At 46.4% G+C, this 18,056-nt stretch overlaps 2 protein-coding genes across 4 annotated transcripts; one reads left to right on the plus strand and one right to left on the minus strand.

The window, feature by feature from the left end:
- Positions 1–37: 37 nt before the first annotated feature.
- On the minus strand, positions 38–5,637 carry msmp1 (microseminoprotein, prostate associated 1). Of its 2 annotated transcripts, none has more exons than XM_045225552.1 (4): positions 5,031–5,637; positions 1,601–2,027; positions 1,189–1,297; positions 38–626 (listed from the first exon to the last, which is right to left on the minus strand). In XM_045225552.1, the coding sequence occupies exons 2-4, from the start codon at positions 1,713–1,715 to the stop codon at positions 452–454; spliced, it is 399 nt and encodes a 132-aa protein (XP_045081487.1). In that variant the 5' UTR covers positions 1,716–2,027; positions 5,031–5,637; the 3' UTR covers positions 38–451. The 2 variants fall into 2 exon arrangements, with proteins under 2 accessions (XP_045081487.1, XP_045081488.1); XM_045225553.1 differs by having other exon boundaries at positions 1,601–2,044.
- pik3c3 (phosphatidylinositol 3-kinase, catalytic subunit type 3) lies at positions 4,125–17,823 on the plus strand. Of its 2 annotated transcripts, XM_045225547.1 has the most exons (26): positions 4,125–4,576; positions 5,648–5,836; positions 6,129–6,272; positions 6,499–6,628; positions 6,818–6,844; positions 7,702–7,788; positions 8,004–8,102; positions 8,255–8,326; positions 8,470–8,574; positions 8,647–8,739; positions 9,064–9,249; positions 11,013–11,152; positions 11,371–11,449; positions 11,553–11,620; positions 11,714–11,819; positions 12,035–12,151; positions 12,301–12,432; positions 12,652–12,780; positions 13,034–13,103; positions 13,192–13,256; positions 15,449–15,533; positions 15,619–15,693; positions 15,901–16,069; positions 16,342–16,432; positions 16,552–16,677; positions 17,656–17,823. In XM_045225547.1, exons 1-26 carry the CDS (start codon positions 4,512–4,514, stop codon positions 17,668–17,670), a joined length of 2,664 nt encoding a protein of 887 aa, XP_045081482.1. In that variant the 5' UTR covers positions 4,125–4,511; the 3' UTR covers positions 17,671–17,823. The 2 variants fall into 2 exon arrangements, with proteins under 2 accessions (XP_045081482.1, XP_045081483.1); XM_045225548.1 differs by lacking the exon at positions 6,818–6,844.
- The last annotated feature ends 233 nt before the right edge of the window (positions 17,824–18,056 follow it).

The following is an 18,056-nucleotide window of genomic DNA, read 5'->3' on the forward strand; positions in this document are numbered from 1 at the left end:
TAAGTTTCACTGAATGAGAATTTTATTTAGAGGATAACTGAATAACTGCAATACAGAACAAATACAACAAGAATTGTTATATATTACTATAAGAGCTGATATTTACAGTAGTGCAAAACAATGTGCCATACATGTGGGATTACATTATGTGGGCTCACCTCTGCATTCCAACTGAGTATAATGTTCTGCTTATGGTACAGTATATTGTAATATTCATGCGGTTTAAATGTTAACGGATTACTGGTCTGCAACACGTGAGAATGTAGTGTTTGGAGTAGACAGACAGACTGGGGTGGTCGGTGGTGCAGGGAGTTGATCATCCGACTTCAGTGGAGGCTGGTCCCACTTTAAATCAGAGAACAGGCTCATTTTAATGGCTGGAATTAAATGAGCCCGTTCTTCGATTTCTCCCTCCACCAGCCTCCACTGTCCACCGTGATTCCGTCCCTGTCTACTCCGCTAGCTGCAAGTAGTTGTCCAGTGAGCCGTGGCTGGGGTCCAGGTTGTGTCCATCCCCGGGTCCGCAGGGCAGGCGGGGGTCAGCGCTCTGAACGAGGGTCATCTTACAGGTCAGAGTGTCCACCCGAACCTCACACCACGCTGGGAAGTCCACCGGGTGATGCACCCTGTATGGAGAGAGAGAGGTTGTTGAGCTGGTAGTCTGAAGGTTTTCAATGGCTTGCTTTACATACATTTACATTTTAGTCATTTAGCAGACGCTCTTATCCAGAGCGACTTACATGAGCAATTAGGGTTAAGTGCCTTGCTCAATGGCACATCGACAGATTTTTCACCTAGTCGGCTCGGGGATTAGAACCAGCGACCTTTCGGTTACTGGCACAACGCTCTTAACCACTAAGCTACCTGCCACCCTAAGTACATGTATGCTTTCTCTGAAAGCATGATGATAACAATATGAAGTAACAACGCCACATAGATAATGTAGAACAGCTCTAAGTATTTCAGAGCCTGGGGAATATAGTTCCTTGCATTTATTTTAAAACTATAATTATTAGATCATATTTAGAGAACAAAAAGCAAAATTCCCTTACAAGGACCTCTGCATCTGGACACAATTTGCATGGCTGTATTGCATGGCAAGCTTATCCCAACCATGGCAATCTCGTTCCTATTCCCACCGCTGCAACCCAGAAAGGCACATTGATCACAGGTGCGTAGTGTACTCACGTCTCGCAGCAACCGACGCCGACAGGGTGCAGACAGGTACACTGCAGACAGCCATCCTCCATCCAGGACTCCCCCAGAGAGTAGTGTCTCCCCTCATACACACACATGGCTAGGGTAGAGAGAGTCCCCACCAAAGGTGTTACCCCAATCATACATAAACCAACCTTCATTTATCCAAATAAACTTCAACTTCAATTTATAAATCACAACTTTAACATAAACAAGTCATTTAGCACCAAAAGCAGTCTTCCCAGGCTTGAAAGTGTAGACGATGGACTTTCATTTAAGACGAACAAACCTGAATAATACCCTGAATCACCAGGTAATAAAAATCTACTCTGAACTTGAAATCCATTCAACAGCTCTTCAGATTAACGCTAAACACCCTATCTCAGAGCATGGCTTTGCTTACCTTTGGAGTTGAAGTGGCACTGCATAGCAGCTCCAAGGCAGGTTGTCCAGAGCAGAGTCCCAGCCAGGAAGGTCAGTGGCCAGTTTCTCCCAACAATGGAGTCCATCATCACCATATTCTTAACGTTCTAGTTCTCGTTTTATAGTTCTAGATCTAGTTCTCAAGAGTTTTCTGATTCCTCTCCTCCACCTCGCACCTCCATTTATACCCCAACATCTTTACGACCTCAGCATACAGGGTGGAGGTGGGGTTAGTTAGCTCCATCATGAGGACCGACCAGGGTCGAGGCAGGGGTGTGGGGCACGGGGGAGGGGCATGTGGGGTGTCACAGGGTTGGGTTTGGTGGGGCAAGGGGAAAAAGTCTGTGTCTTGGCACCGCCTTGACAATCCGGAGATCAGCTCCTCTTCGCTCCAGTGGGCATGACCTCTAAAATGATAGAAACACTGACACATCCTAAAATGACTAAGACTGGGAGGCTAAGAGAGAGGTGAGAGGAAGGAGGGAGGTGAGAGGGAGAGAGAGAGGGAAAGAGATAGAAAGGAGAGCGGGAGGGGAGGCCCGTGGGGAACCAGTAACAGAGAGAGAGTAATAAATGGCTAACATGATTCATCCATTGATTAAAATCTGAACTCTTTCTGTATTCATTCACATAAGATTTCCCTATTGGGATTGATGTTAAATATCTTCATCACTATCTTACTAAGGATTCCACCTGAGGAAAAAAGTACCAGCGAGTGACTAGCTGTGTTATCTTTTACTACCAGATGTGTTACTATGTGGTTACTAAGACATTCTTCCATGCAAACACAGATGCATACTGCAGATGAATTCAGCGGCCTACTGCCTCCACTGACCCCTGTCTACCTCATTTGGATGATCTCATGTGTATGATGTCATGGCGTGCTGTCATGTCTCCAATCTGTGACCTCATGTGGGCCCTGTCCAGCAGCAGCAGTCAGTCAGTCGCCCCCAGAGGAGAGGAGACGGAGACAGAGACGCTGGATGTTTGGGAGGAGGAAGCTCATAAAGGACAGGATGAGACTTTTTACTTTTATAGTGGCTGCTGCTATGGTTGCTGCAGGCAGGTGGCAGGTATGCATTTGTAGGCTTTTATACACCCAATCTTCAATTTAGGATGAAATGTGTCAGCCTGGTCTCTGTAATGTCAAATGGAAAAGGATGGAGACTCTCTCACTCTCATGTCACCAATGAACTGCTCGTCCATGAAGACACTAATGGGTGTGACACAAATTCCTTTTGTTTTAAGAGGGTTTTCCTACTCAGCACCTCTTCAAATGGCGTCAATCAAAGGGTGGGAATCCGTCAGCATCCGTCATCATCTTATTGTATAGGACCCATAGGTTCTGGGACAGGAGAATATTTAGTGCTGTGGGTTGCGTCTCAAATGCCACCCTATTCCCTATATAGTGCACTACTTTTGACCAGGCAGAGCCATACAGGCTGTGCTCAAAAGTAGTGCACTATATAGGGAATAGGGTGCCATTTGGGCCGCACTCATAATGTGCACAGGGTACTGAGGTGACAAGGTCCCAAAGTCGAGACATGTTCCTCCTCAGACTGTGACAAGTCAAGCTGTGGAGCTGGAAAGACAGGGGCAACTCTGTCATACACACACACTGAGTCACACCAATACAGGACCAGAGCACATCAAGGCCCTGCTGTCAGTAGCACCCCTGGCTGACGAGGGAGACCTATCAACACCCGGCAGACTTCTGTGGGGGTCGGAGGGAACATGGGCGTAAAACACAAATTGTGAGGCCCGCGGGGTCCATTGTGAAAAACATGTTCCCTCATCACAGGTTTTTCCTATGATCTCTGTCTGTCTGCAGATTGACAGCGAAAGTGGAAGGAGATGAGCTAATGTTTTGTTCTGGCTCAGGGAGCGTTAACTCGCTACTTCAGATAGAACAACTCTACCCGGCCAAATCACGTCCCAAACAAACCCTCCTTTTTTAGGGTTTGACACTGTGTACAGGAGGAGAGATTGAGTTGACTCAAACATATACATTTTAGTCATTTAGCAGACACTCTTATGCGGAGTAATTTACAGGAGCAATTAGGGTTAGGTGCCTTGCTCAAGGGCACATCAACAGATTGTTCATCTAGTCGGCTCAGGGATTTGAACCAGTGACATTTCAGTTAATGGCCCAACGCTCTTAACCACTAGCTAACTGCTGTCATCACCCCCACACAAGACAATAACCCCACAAGACTGCCCCATGGAGATGTAGAGAGCAAGGGATGCAGTTCATTTTAAGAACTGTGCTAGTAGTGCCTATGATGGCATGTGATCCAACAGGAAGACCAACGAAGAGGGTTGGCGAATACACAATTCAAAGTAAACCATTTCATTTGCACATAGATGTGTTGCAAATCTATAATGGAACTCAAAAACCATACATTTACTTCTGTTGACTATCCCTTTAAGATTACACAGTAAACCCCGCCCCCAATGTCCCTTGTCATCCAGGAAGTAAGTGAACTATCAGACCAGCTAAATCAACATTTGAAAACAACGATTGGCAACACACGCTCTCATTGACAGTGACTTAAGAGATTGATTACGTTTTCCTGACGTGAGCTTTAGACTGTTGTGCTAACAAAAAAACATCATCAGGTCCGAAAATACATTTGTCGCTATAATGTCATTACCGTGAATCGACACGATAACATTTCGATCGGACTGATGGTCTATAAACTGACTATATTTCAGTATTTTTTGCAAGCCAACTGTAGAGACTATTGTTTGAGCGCTACCAAGGGGATTTTTGCACTGAGGCCTTCCAAGCAAGCCCACGGTCCGGAAAGGCTAGCTAGCTACAATCCAATTTGCCTCTGCGAATTTATGAGTATCGTTAGCTAGCTTTTTGCTTGTATGTTTTAAATAAGATGGAAACAGACAAGTTTAACTATGTCTACAGTTGTGACTTGGACATTAATGTTCAACTGAAAATGTAAGTATTTTGTTACCTTGGGCTACTATGGGCCATACAAGTAGCAAGTAAACCATCTACGTTAACGCGCTCCTTAAATGTTTTGCATGCTCTTTGGGGTTTTAGGCTGGGTCTCTGTATAAGAACTTTGACATCTGCTGATGTATAAAAGTCTTTATAAATAAATGTGAATGATTGACGTCAACAAACAATATCAGTCAGTGTAGCTATAGCTGGCTACCTACGTCTTATTATACCTTATTGTATATTATACTGAGTCAGTGACCTAGCTAGCCTACTTCTGTCTATAACTGCGTACGGTTGAATGATAGCATGTTGACAGCAATTACAATTCACCTCGAGTCTCCAATGTTGGTTAATACCACTTTGCATGTATGACAAATGATTGCAACACTTGTCCCAAAAGTATCATTATATTACTAGCTACCCAGCTAGTTGTTTGTCTTCTATTTACCTTAGCGAGCATGGCAACACCATGACTCAACTGGTATCACGGCTCCATAACGTTCCCGGTGAGGGCTCTTATTTGGGAACACGGAAAATCTGCTTCTTTTTGACATCATGCACATTCCAACGGCTCATCTACCTCGCGCTCCTCTCGTGAGGTCACTTAACGAGCTATGCTTCGCTGTGGTGGCCCGTAAATAACGTTCATAATTCTCAACAAACCGTTCAGTGTAGCGCTTCCCGTTAGGCCGTTACACACTGGAATAATAGTGTGATGCATTTTGTCACAATTTGTCAGGGGACTGTTAACGTTGTCTCAACACAGCAGAATGCACAAATATATGTTCTGGGATATGCCCTGTCATTTAGCCTAGTGGCAAAACAACTAATTTAGCCAAATGTGAACATACTTGCAGGTTATCATAGATCTGTGGACCCCCAAAGTGTTAGAGCTAACGTTGATCTACTACTTTTGTCTAGATTCTAGAACTTTGGCTGAGCAGAGTGGGTAAGAATACTGCTTCTGAAAGGGGAGGATGACAAGTGACAATAGTGGTGGTGGTGTCAAACTACTTCCCTCTGTCTCACATGATCTCCCTCCTGTCCCCTCTCTCCCCCCTACAGAGGCAGCTTGGAGGGCAAGCGAGAGCAGAAGAGCTACAAGGCCCTGCTGCAGGATCCCATGCTGCGGTTCTCTGGCCTCTACCAGGAGAACTGCTCTGACCTCTATGTTACCTGTCAGGTGTTTGCAGAGGGCAAGCCTCTGGCGCTGCCCGTACGCACCTCCTACAAGGCCTTCAGTACCCGCTGGAAGTGAGTGACACCATGGCTGTGTCCCAAATGGCACCCTATTCCCTACATAGTGCACTACTTTTGACCAGGTTAGTGCACTATATAGGGAATAGGGTGCCATTTGGGACGCAACCATTATCAACTCTTTGGCCTGGTAGGTCTTTGTATCTCACATTGTAGTCCTATCTCACTATAATGGATACAAAATAATATAGTCCTTGTGAACTGTTCTGTAAACTCTCTCCCTGTTTCTCCTCCCTATCACCTCTCTCTTCCTCTCTCCCCCCCTCCCTCCCTCCTTCCCCTTCCCCAGCTGGAATGAGTGGCTGAAGCTGCCAGTGAAGTACCCAGACCTGCCCCAGAGTGCCCAGGTGGCCCTGACGGTGTGGGATGTGTACGGACCGGGCCGAGCCACCCCTGTGGGGGGAACCACCGTCACCCTCTTCGGCAAATATGGGTGAGTCCGTCTCAGCAAATATCTGTCCACATACTGTATATTACTGTACTGTGGAAGAGAATTGGAATTTCAGTATACTTTCTGAATTGAAATGGAGTTGACCCCAACCCTGGCTGACTCTATATGGTAGAAGTATGTGGCAATTATTAGGGGGGGGAGACCACTCCGAAAGCCAACCAGACCATTGACTGACACCATCCCCTCTCCATCTCCCCTTCTCTCTCAGGATGTTCCGGCAGGGCATGCATGATCTGAAGGTATGGCCGGGGGTGGAGGGGGATGGAGGGGAGCCCACCAGCACCCCAGGGAGGACCAGTAGCAGTCTGGCAGAGGACCAGATGGGGCGACTGGCCAAGGTAAGCACAGGGTCAGGGGTCCCCTGGAGGGTTGGGTTTGTGTGTGTGTATTTGGGTTTGTGTGTTTGATGGCGGAGAGAGTGTTTGTGAGCACTCTGTGTGTGTGAGTGAGTGAGCATGCGTGTGTTTGACAGTGTGTGTGTGATGTACTCCTTTGAATGGACCCGTCTAAATCACTGTCTATTCCAGGCCCCTGACCTGGAGTTTCTCAGTGATGTGAGTACTAGGGGTTGGAAGGAGAGGAGAGCGGGTCGGAATGCTGGATGTGTGTATGTAGGCCTGTGTGTGTTTGTGTCTAGGTCTTTGTTGGTACATATATTATGCCCTATAGCTACTTCTTGCTGAGTGTGTGTGTGGCTTGTCCATGTTTGTTAGGAATATGGTGCATCAACCCCCCCTGCCATTTTACAAGAGAAACAACTAAGAAGCACCACCTTTGTCTAATTCGTATAATTTAAATCAGCGTTTCCTAAACTCTGTCCTCGGGACCCCAAGGGGTGCACGTATTGGTTTTTGCCCTAACACTACACAGCTAATTCAAATGATCAAAGCTATAAGATTTGTTGATTATTTGAATCAGCTGAAGTGCTAGGGCAAAAACCAAAACGTGCACCCCTTGGGGTCCTGAGGACCGAAGTTTGGAAACCCAGATTTAATTCTTACACTGTGTCATTAGCCTTTGGTGTGCTGGTTTTCATTTTGTAATAATTTACTAAGAATTAGACCCACTGACCATTTTATCAAGCTGAAGTCAAAACAAAAGGGATCCATGGGTGTGTTGACTGATAGTTTCCAGTATTTACAATCTGTACCAAGTTCAGAGTGAGCTCTAACAGCCCTGGCGAATGGTGTGCTTGTGTGCCCCTGTCACCCACACTGCCTCTGAGCGGATTGGCTGCTGAGTGTGTGTTCAATACTTCTGTTGCACTGGATTGGCCGCTGGCACCAAGCTGCGCTCTGATTGGCCGAGCTAGCTTTCTGCACACCTCTGTTGCATCCTTTATTCCTAACCTCTCCATCTCTCCTCCTCTTTCTTTCCCTCCATCCATCCCTCTTTCATTCTCTCCTTCTAGCTGACCAAGGCCCACCGGCAGGGTCACATGGTGAAGGTAGACTGGTTGGACCGCCTGACCTTCAGAGAGATAGAGATGATCAACGAGGTGAGTTGGAGGATCTGGGGTCAGCTTTAAAATCTTTGACGCCTTATACTGTAAACCATACACACTTACAATCACCTGAATAGCCCCATCACAGATGCTTTATGTGTGACACATAACATGACATACTTTATATGTAAAGGCTATCTCTCGTTTCTGCCGAGACATCTTCTTTTATCAAAAGTCAGTCAGCCTCTTATGTTTGTGTGTTCCCACAGAGTGAGAAGCGTAGCTCCAACTTCATGTATCTTATGGTGGAGTTTCCTCGTGTCAAAACTGGAGAAAAGCCAGAGTACAGTATTGTCTATTATGAGAAGGTAAGTATATATACTGTATACACATACACACACTCATACATTACATGGTTTTGACATTGAGCTGTTGTCAGAGTTCTGAAAGGGATTGATTGGTTGATTGCCGTGGTGATGTGGTAGCTGATTGGCTGACTGACTAACTCCTCCCCCTCCAGGATGGAGATGACGCCTCACCGGTGCTCACCAGCGCTGACATCGTTAAAGTCCCTGACCCTCAGATGTGCATGGTAAGAGACACACACACACACACACACACACACATGGTTAGAATGGAGATTTATTAAATTTTCAACATATCAATAATGACATATGTTAATGTATTGAGTTTAATGTATTCATAATTGATCATGACTCACTGCCCCTGCCATAGGAGAACCTTGTGGAGAGCAAGCACCATAAACTGGCCCGTAGCCTTCGGAGTGGCCCGTCAGACCACGACCTGAAGCCTAACGCTGCCACACGAGACCAGCTCAACGTCAGTACCATTACTCAACCACAACTGTCTGTGTGTGTGATTTTCGCAGTAGACTCAATCTTGTGTCTACAGGTCATAGTGAACTACCCTCCGACCAAGCAGCTGAGCTCAGAGGAACAGGACCTGGTGTGGAAGTTCCGTTACTACCTCACCACTCAGGAGAAGGTGTGTGTCCTGCTAGGTTTGAAGTCCTTTTATTGTTGTCCATTTGATGTGTTTTAAACGATATAGACACATGCACACACAGTATGTGCATGTTTATAGCAGAATACATTTACCTACAAAATGGAAACCTGACCAGGGAAGAATCCTTGTTTAGCATGGTCCCAGTTTTTTCTGGTCAAGTCACGGGGTCAGGAAAAACCAGAGCCCTATTTTCACCGCAACAACATTCAAATACACTCCATGTGTGTTGACACACTTGTCTAAGCTAATTACCTAAGAGCCCGTCCTGTCTCCTCTCCCCTCCTCTCCCCTCTCCCCCTCCAGGCACTGACTAAGTTCCTGAAGTGTGTGAACTGGGCGCTGCCCGGGGAGGCTAAGCAGGCCCTGGAGCTGCTGGGGAAGTGGAGGCCCATGGACGTAGAGGACTCCCTAGAGCTGCTCTCCTCCCAGTTCACCAACCCCACCGTAAGACGCTACGCTGTGACCAGGCTGCAGCAGGCCGACGACGAGGTAGGTTGGGGTGTGTGTGAGTTGGGGGAGGAGGAGTGACACAGTAGAGCCATATATATATATATATATATATATATATATATCAGTGGGGGAAAAAGGTATTTAGTCAGCCACCAATTGTGCAAGTTCTCCCACTTAAAAAGATGAGAGGCCTGTAATTTTCATCATAGGTACACATCAACTATGACAGACAAAATGAAAAAAAAAATCCAGAAAATCACATTGTAGGATTTTTTTATGAATTTATTTGCAAATTATTGTGGAAAATAAGTATTTGGTCAATAACAAAAGTTTCTCAATACTTTGTTATATACCCTTTGTTGGCAATGACACAGGTCAAACGTTTTCTGTAAGTCTTCACAAGGTTTTCACACACTGTTGCTGGTATTTTGGCCCATTCCTCCATGCAGATCTCCTCTAGAGCAGTGATGTTTTGGGGCTGTCGCTAGGCAACACGGACTTTCAACTCCCCTCCATAGATTTTCTATGGGGTTGAGATCTGGAGACTGGCTAGGCCACTCCAGGACCTTGAAATGCTTCTTACGAAGCCACTCCTTCGTTGCCCGGGCGGTGTGTTTGGGATCATTGTCATGCTGAAAGACCCAGCCATGTTTCATCTTCAATGCCCTTGCTGATGGAAGGAGGTTTTCACTCAAAATCTCACGATACATGGCCCCATTCATTCTTTCCTTTACACGGATCAGTCGTCCTGGTCCCTTTGCAGAAAAACAGCCCCAAAGCATGATGTTTCCACCCCCATGCTTCACAGTAGGTATGGTGTTCTTTGGATGCAACTCAGCATTCCTTGTCCTCCAAACACGACAAGTTGAGTTTTTACCAAAAAGTTATATTTTGGTTTCATCTGACCATATGACATTCTCCCAATCCTCTTCTGGATCATCCAAATGCACTCTAGAAAACTTCAGACGGGCCTGGACATGTACTGGCTTAAGCAGGGGGACACGTCTGGCACTGCAGGATTTGAGTCCCTGGCGGCGTAGTGTGTTACTGATGGTAGGCTTTGTTACTTTGGTCCCAGCTCTCTGCAGGTCATTCACTAGGTCCCCCCGTGTGGTTCTGGGATTTTTGCTCACCGTTCTTGTGATCATTTTGACCCCACGGGTGAGATCTTGCGTGGAGCCCCCAGATCGAGGGAGATTATCAGTGGTCTTGTATGTCTTCCATTTCCTAATAATTGCTCCCACAGTTGATTTCTTCAAAACAAGCTGCTTACCTATTGCAGATTCAGTCTTCCCAGCCTGGTGCAGGTCTACAATTGTGTTTCTGGTGTCCTTTGACAGCTCTTTGGTCTTGGCCATTGTGGAGTTTGGAGTGTGACTGTTTGAGGTTGTGGACAGGTGTCTTTTATACTGATAACAAGTTCAAACAGGTGCCATTAATACAGGTAACGAGTGGAGGACAGAGGAGCCTCTTAAAGAAGAAGTTACAGGTCTGTGAGAGCCAGAAATCTTGCTTGTTTGTAGGTGACCAAATACTTATTTTCCACCATAATTTGCAAATAAATTCATTAAAAATCCTACAATGGGATTATCTGGATTTTGAAAAATCTCAATTTGTCTGTCATAGTTGACGTGTACCTATGATGAAATTTACAGGCCTCTCTCATCTTTTTAAGTGGGAGAACTTGCACAATTGGTGGCTGACTAAATACTTTTTCCCCCACTGTATATATATAAAAAAAAAAAAAAAATTATATATATATTCTTCATACACATCTACGTATCTCTCTCCCTGTGCTCCAGGACCTGCTGATGTACCTTCTCCAGCTGGTCCAGGCTCTGAAGTACGAGAACTTCAATGACATCCAGGGTGGGCTGGAGCCAGGAGGCAAGCGGGACAGCCAGGGCCTGGGAGAGAGCTCCACCCTGGGGGACCTGGACAGGTTAGAGGGGGGTCAAGGTGGAGGGTTGAAAGTTTGACCGAATCAGGGAAAACTCTGGGCCTAATTTATAGCCTAGGGCCCTGAGTTTGTTCTGGTCAGGTAGTTGGCCAGTGTTGGACAGGAAAAAACTCCTGGCCCTAGATATGTCTGGTGTTGGTTGTCTACTGTGCTATATAACTGTGTTGTAACAGTGTAATGAACTGTCTGCATGTCTCCAGTTCCCAGATCTTGACTGCTCCAGCAGTGCCCTCACCTGTCCCGAATGGAAAGGAAGGGGTGGACAGCGAGAATCCAGAGGTAAAAGATGTACAGGAAAGAGAGAGGACAGAAGTTTGACTGAAGAGAGAGGCATTGGTTGTTATCTTAGGTAGTAATGAATGTTTGTTCTGTGTTTCTACAGCAGGACCTGTGTACCTTCCTCATCTCCCGTGCTTGTAAGAACTCAACACTGGCCAACTACCTGTACTGGTGAGGATCAATTAGTATGTATGTGTGTGTGCGTGTGTATATAAACGTGTGTGTGTGTGTGTGTGTGTACTAAATGTGTGTGTGCTCCCTCAGGTATGTAATAGTGGAGTGTGAGGACCAGGACACCCAGCAGAGAGACCTGAAGACCCACAAGATGTACCTCAACGTCATCGGGAGGTTTAGCCAAGCACTGCTCAAGGTTAGACTTTCAACGCACCTCATATCTTACTTCATCCTTCAGTTAATTTACACTTTCAGGACTATGAATTTGCATGTGCAGTGAATGATACAGCACAGTAAAAACAAGTGTTTTTGTTTGGTAACCATGAGTATAACTAATTTCCCCCTCTCTTTCACTATCCCACTTTCTTCTCTGTACTCCCTTTCTCTCTGCTCATCTCCCTCTCTCTCCAGGGTGATAAGAGTGTGAGGGTGATGCGGTCGCTCCTGGCGTCCCAGCAGACGTTTGTGGACAGACTGGTACAGCTGATGAAGGCCGTGCAGAGAGAGAGCGGCAACCGCAAGAAGAAGGTACGAGAGACCTATAACACGTACACGTACACTCCTCCCTGTGTCCGTCTGTTTCCTTCCGTTTGGTGCCTAATGAACATGACCCAGGTCTTTCCTGTGACTGGTGTTTATGATTGATTGGTTGACAGTGGCGCCCCCCTGTGTTTCAGACGGAGCGACTGCAGGCTCTGCTGGCGGACAATGAGAAGGTGAACCTGTGTGAGATTGACCCCATCCCGCTACCTCTGGAACCATCGGTCAGAATCAGAGGCATCGTACCAGACACCGCCACGCTATTCAAGGTACAGCACCCACCATCCCTCCATCTCCCTTCGCTGTCTATCCTTCCTCTCCTCTACCTCCTCTTCATCCTCACTTTCTCTTCCGTTTCTTTGGTTTTGTATGTAGTAGTTGTTTGGACTTTCTTGCTGTTTATTTGTAACTGTTATGATTATATGATAATGTACCTTTTTAATAAGTGTTTATCATCTCATTGCTGTATATCTGTGCGTGTATTATAGAGCGCTCTGATGCCAGCCAAGCTGATCTTCAAGGCGGAGGATGGGGCGATGTACCCTGTCATCTTTAAACATGGAGACGACCTGAGACAAGACCAGCTCATCCTACAGATCATCTCTCTCATGGACAAGGTCAGAAACGAACATTATTGCCATGTCATTATCGTATAAACATAATACTGTATTGTTATGGACATGGTCTGAAACAAGCAAATTATTACTGTATTATCATATTACCTTATTGCAAACTTACTGTAAGTCGCTTTGGATAAAAGCGTCTGCTAAATGACTGAAATGTAAATACACAGGCTGTTGTTTATATTTCAGCCTCACCTAGAAGGTTAAGAGGCAGTGTATTGTAAATTATGTAAATTCTCTCTCTCAGTTGCTCAGGAAAGAGAACCTGGACCTGAAGTTGACACCTTACAAAGTGCTGGCCACAAGCACCAAGCATGGTGAGCACCACTGATGTAGCTAGTGATAGAATACTGGGTCAGGACATGTGTGAAGTGACCTCTGACCTGTGTGTTCTCCTTCCTCCAGGGTTCATGCAGTTTGTCCAGTCAGTGCCTGTGGCTGAGGTCCTGGCCACTGAAGGAAACATCCAGGTAAGAATTTACTGTATCTATGGCTAAGAGACTGTTAGCATTATTTGCTATCTAAGGTATTTGTGGCCCCGTGTAGTTCAGTTGGTAGAGCATGGCGCTTGCAACGCCAGGGTTGTGGGTTCGATTCCCACGGGGGGCCAGTATGAAAATGTATGCACTCACTAACTGTAAGTCGCTCTGGATAAGAGCGTCTGCTAAATGACTAAAATGTAAAATGTGTTTGTCTAGCATCTTTGCTCTGTGCAGACACGTCTGTAGACAAGTCTTGTGACGTCTTCTCTGGTCTAACTTGTTGTAAGTGATAGTGTTATTATTATTATTATTATTATTTTTACATTTACGTCATTTAGCAGACGCTCTTATCCAGAGCGACTTACAAATTGGTGCATTCACCTTATAACATGGTGCACACTTTACAATATGTTTTTTTTTTTTCTTTCTTTGGGGAGGGGTAAGGGGGGGGTAGAAGGATTACTTTATCCTATCCCAGGTATTCCTTAAAGAGGTGGGGTTTCAAGTGTCTCCGGAAGGTGGTGAGTGACTCCACTGTCCTGGCGTCGTGAGGGAGCTTGTTCCACCATTGGGGTGCCAGAGCAGCGAACAGTTTTGACAGGGCTGAGCGGGAACTATGCTTCCGCAGAGGAAGGGGAGCCAGCAGGCCAGAGGTGGATGAACGCAATGCCCTCGTTTGGGTGTAGGGACTGATCAGAGCCTGAAGGTACGGAGGTGCCGTTCCCCTCACAGCTCCGTAGGCAAGCACCATGGTCTTGTAGCAGATGCGAGCTTCAACTGGAAGCCAGTGGAGTGTGCGGAGGAGCGGGGTGACGTGAGAGAACTTGGAAAGGTTGAACACCAGACGGGCTGCGGCATTCTGGATGAGTTGTAGGGGTTTAATGGCACAGGCAGGGTGCCCAGCCAACAGCGAGTTGTAGTAATCCAGACGGGACATGACAAGTGCCTGGATTAGGACCTGTGCCGCTTCCTGTGTAAGGCTGGGTCGTACTCTCCGAATGTTGTAGAGCATGAACCTACAGAATCGGGTCACCGCCTTGATGTTAGCGGAGAACGACAGGGTGTTGTCCAGGGTCACGCCAAGGCTCTTCGCACTCTGGGAGGAGGTCAAGGATGAGTTGATGAGCAAGGTGAGATAAGGGAGAAGGTCACCGGAGATGGTCTGGAGAAGAGGCTGGGATAGGGTCAAGCGGGCAGGTTGTTGGGCGGCCGGCCGTCACAAGTCGCAAGATTTCATCTGGAGAGAGGGGGGAGAAAGAAGTCAAAGCATAGGGTAGGGCAGTGTGAGCAGGACCAGCAGTGTCATTTGACTTAACAAACGAGGATCGGATGTCGCCAACCTTCTTTTCAAAATGGTTGACGAAGTCATCCACAGAGAGGGAGGAGGGGAGGGGGAGGATTCAGCAGGGAGGAGAAGGTGGCAAAGAGCTTCCTAGGGTTAGAGGCAGATGCTTGGAATTTAGAGTGGTAGAAAGTGGCTTTAGCAGCAGAAACAGATGAAGAAAATGTAGAGAGGAGGGAGTGAAAAGATGCCAGGTCCGGAGCCCTGTTCTGTGAGCGCGCAATGAGTCGTCAAGCCACGGAGCAGGAGGGGAGGGGAGGACCGAGCCGGCCGGGAGGATAGCGGACATAGAGAGTCAAAGGATGCAGAAAGGGAGGAGAGGAGGGTTGAGGAGGCAGAATCAGGAGATTGGAGGGAGAAGGATTGAGCAGAGGGAAGAGATGATAGGATGGAAGAGGAGAGAGTAGCGGGAGAGAGAGAGCGAAGGTTGCGACGGCACATTACCATCTGAGTAGGGGCAGAGTGAGTAGTGTTGGAGGAGAGCGAGAGAGAAAAGGATACAAAGTTGTGGTCGGAGACATGGAGGGGAGTTGCAGTGAGATTAGTAGAAGAACAGCATCTAGTAAAGATGAGGTCAAGCGTATTGCCTGCCTTGTGAGTGGGGTGGGACGGTGAGAGGGTGAGGTCAAAAGAGGAGAGGAGTGGAAAGAAGGAGGCAGAGAGAAATTAGTTTAATTTAGTAAATATTTTCTTAACTCTTATTTTTCTTAACTGCATTGTTGGTTAAGGGCTTGTAAGTAAGCATTTCATGGTAAGCTGTACATCTGTTGTATTCGGCGCATGTGACAAATACAATTTGATTTGAGTAAGACTCTCCTCTCTTCCTGTGTCTCTCCAGAGTTTCTTCAGAAAACACGCCCCCAGTGAAAAGGGGCCCTATGGCATCAGCCCTGAGGTGATGGACACCTACGTCAAGAGCTGTGGTGAGTCTACTACCACTAACACCCTCCCACCTCACTGTCTGACCAATCCCTGGCCTTGGTGACATTCATTTTTGTCTTGTTCCAGCTGGTTACTGTGTCATCACATACATCCTGGGTGTGGGAGACAGACACTTGGACAACCTGCTCCTCACAAAGACTGGTGAGTCTATAGGAATTATGTGTAATGTACCTCCAACACCCTATGGTTGGATTTGTACAATACATTGTCTGATCATTAGTCCTTTCCTTCAAATGCTGCTCCACTCTGTTCTGTATGACTGAATACACTTTGTGACAACTGCTGTTGTAAAAAGGCTTCATGAACACATTTGATTGATTTGAATACCTTTCCAACTTCCGTTTTCAGGAAAGTTGTTCCACATAGACTTTGGCTACATCCTGGGTCGTGACCCCAAGCCGCTGCCTCCGCCCATGAAGTTGAGTAAGGAGATGGTGGAGGGGATGGGTGGCATGCAGAGTGAACAGTACCAGGAGTTCAGGAAACAGTGTTACACTGCCTTCCTACACCTCAGGAGGTAGGACAAACACACACACTGCGTTTACACAGGCAGCTCAATTCTGATCTTTGCCACTAATTGGTCTTTTGACCAATCAGATCAGATCTTTTGCCAATAATTGGGCAAAAGATCAGAATTGGGCTGCCTGTGTAAACGCAGCCAGAGAGACACGGATGCAGACGTAGATGCTTGTACGAAGGCACTCACACAGTACACACTCATTTATATCAGCTGTGATTTACCTTTTTCATTTCTCTTTCGTTCTCATCCCTGTCTCTTGTTCTCTTCAGGTACTCTAACCTCATCCTAAATCTGTTCTCTCTCATGGTGGACGCCAACATTCCCGACATCGCCCTGGAGCCTGACAAGACTGTTAAGAAGGTGTGTGTGTGTGTGTGTGTGTACTTCACTGTAAAGCAAACGGTTATGTGCATTGTAAGAGTCCCATTACGAAGGAACTCCCCCACTCGTTCGCTGAATATTGTCTCCTCCCCCTCCAGGTGCAGGACAAGTTCCGATTGGACCTGTCGGACGAGGAGGCGGTGCATTACATGCAGAGTCTGATTGATGAGAGCGTGGGAGCTCTGTTTGCTGCCGTGGTGGAGCAGATACACAAGTTTGCCCAGGTGTGTCTCACAACAGGGGTTTGGTGTGTCTCACAACAGGGGGGAATGACTGATTACTTAGTATCTCATGGACAGACTACATAAACATAAATGGTACTGTAGGTCTGTCATGATACAACGGGATGTGTGAGATAACGAGCAGCATTAGTTCCGGTGCTTTGGGCAAATCACAATTTCGCAGGTGTTAGCATCTTTAGAATTTCATTAGGGGACATTTGGACCATATACTTGCAAAGAGAGAGGGTGGAGTTCTTTGTTCCGGTTCCGAACCTTGTTCAATCTCTTCTCTTAACATGTATGTACCCAATACTTAATCGAGCATCTGACCAATTATGCGTGACTTTAGTTCTGGGTTAACTGATTAACTGTAACAGTGTTTATTTCTATAACACTGTATTTGGCAATGTAAGGCTGCGTTTAAACAGGCAGCCCAATTATTGGCAAAAGAGCTGATCTGATTGGTTAAAAGACTGAGTTTTGTTTTTTATTCAACCTTTATTTAACTAGGTAAGTCAGTTAAGAACAAATTCTTATTTACAATGACGGCCTCCTGCGGGGACCGGGGCTAGGATAGAAAAATATAGGACAAAACATGTCAAGAGAGACACCACAACACTACATAAAGAGAGACCTAAGACAACAACAAAGCAAGGTAGCAACCCAACATGAAAACATCATGGTAGCAACACGACATGGCAGCAGCACAACATGGTAGCAGCACAAGACATGGTACAAACATGATTGGGCACAGACAACAGCACAAAGTGCAAGAAGGTAGAGACAACAATACATCACGCAAAGCAGCCACAACTGTCAGCAAGAGTGTCCATGATTGAGTCTTTGAATGAAGAGATGGAGATAAAACTGTCCAGTTTGAGTGATTTTTAGCAGCTCGTTCCAGTCGCTAGCTGCAGTGAACTGAAAAGAGGAGCCAGATGTGTGAGGTTCATTAACGGTGGTGTCCCATCTCTCCCCCAGTACTGGCGCAGATGAGAAGGACAGAACTGTCTGAGACGTGACGGATGGACAGACAGGAGGGGTTGTATCCATAGTAACACCCGGTCCCCCGCCCCTGTGTGTGTGAGAGATTGAGATGATCCATCCATGATGGGCCCCGTGTAGCTCAGTTGGTAGAGCATGGCGCTTGCAACGCCAGGGTTGTGGGTTCGATTCCCACGGGGGGCCAGTATGAAAATAATGTATGCACTCATGTAAGTCGCTCTGGATAAGAGCGTCTGCTAAATGACTAAAAATGACACTGCTGACTGATGTTTTCATTTTGTATATATTATATATAGATATTATTAAACTAATGGCCAAATAAAACCATGTTGATACAGTACAACACTGGTGTTGCCTTGTCTTTGTGTGTGAGTTGT

Source organism: Coregonus clupeaformis, chromosome 16, assembly GCF_020615455.1.
Source record: "Coregonus clupeaformis isolate EN_2021a chromosome 16, ASM2061545v1, whole genome shotgun sequence".
Classification (NCBI taxonomy): domain Eukaryota; kingdom Metazoa; phylum Chordata; class Actinopteri; order Salmoniformes; family Salmonidae; genus Coregonus; species Coregonus clupeaformis.

Excerpts from the sequence above, each read along its gene's own strand:
- msmp1 (XM_045225552.1), bottom strand. The coding sequence starts at position 1,715 with ATGGTGATGATGGACTCCATTGTTGGGAGAAACTGGCCACTGACCTTC. Across the intron at positions 1,298-1,600 it reads GTGCCACTTCAACTCCAAAG|CCATGTGTGTGTATGAGGGG; the intron begins GTAAGCAAAGCC and ends TCTCTACCCTAG. Across the intron at positions 627-1,188 it reads GGCGTCGGTTGCTGCGAGAC|GGTGCATCACCCGGTGGACT; the intron begins GTGAGTACACTA and ends CTCTCCATACAG.
- pik3c3 (XM_045225547.1), top strand. The coding sequence starts at position 4,512 with ATGGAAACAGACAAGTTTAACTATGTCTACAGTTGTGACTTGGACATT. Across the intron at positions 13,104-13,191 it reads GGCCACAAGCACCAAGCATG|GGTTCATGCAGTTTGTCCAG; the intron begins GTGAGCACCACT and ends TCCTTCCTCCAG. Across the intron at positions 16,070-16,341 it reads GCCTTCCTACACCTCAGGAG|GTACTCTAACCTCATCCTAA; the intron begins GTAGGACAAACA and ends TGTTCTCTTCAG.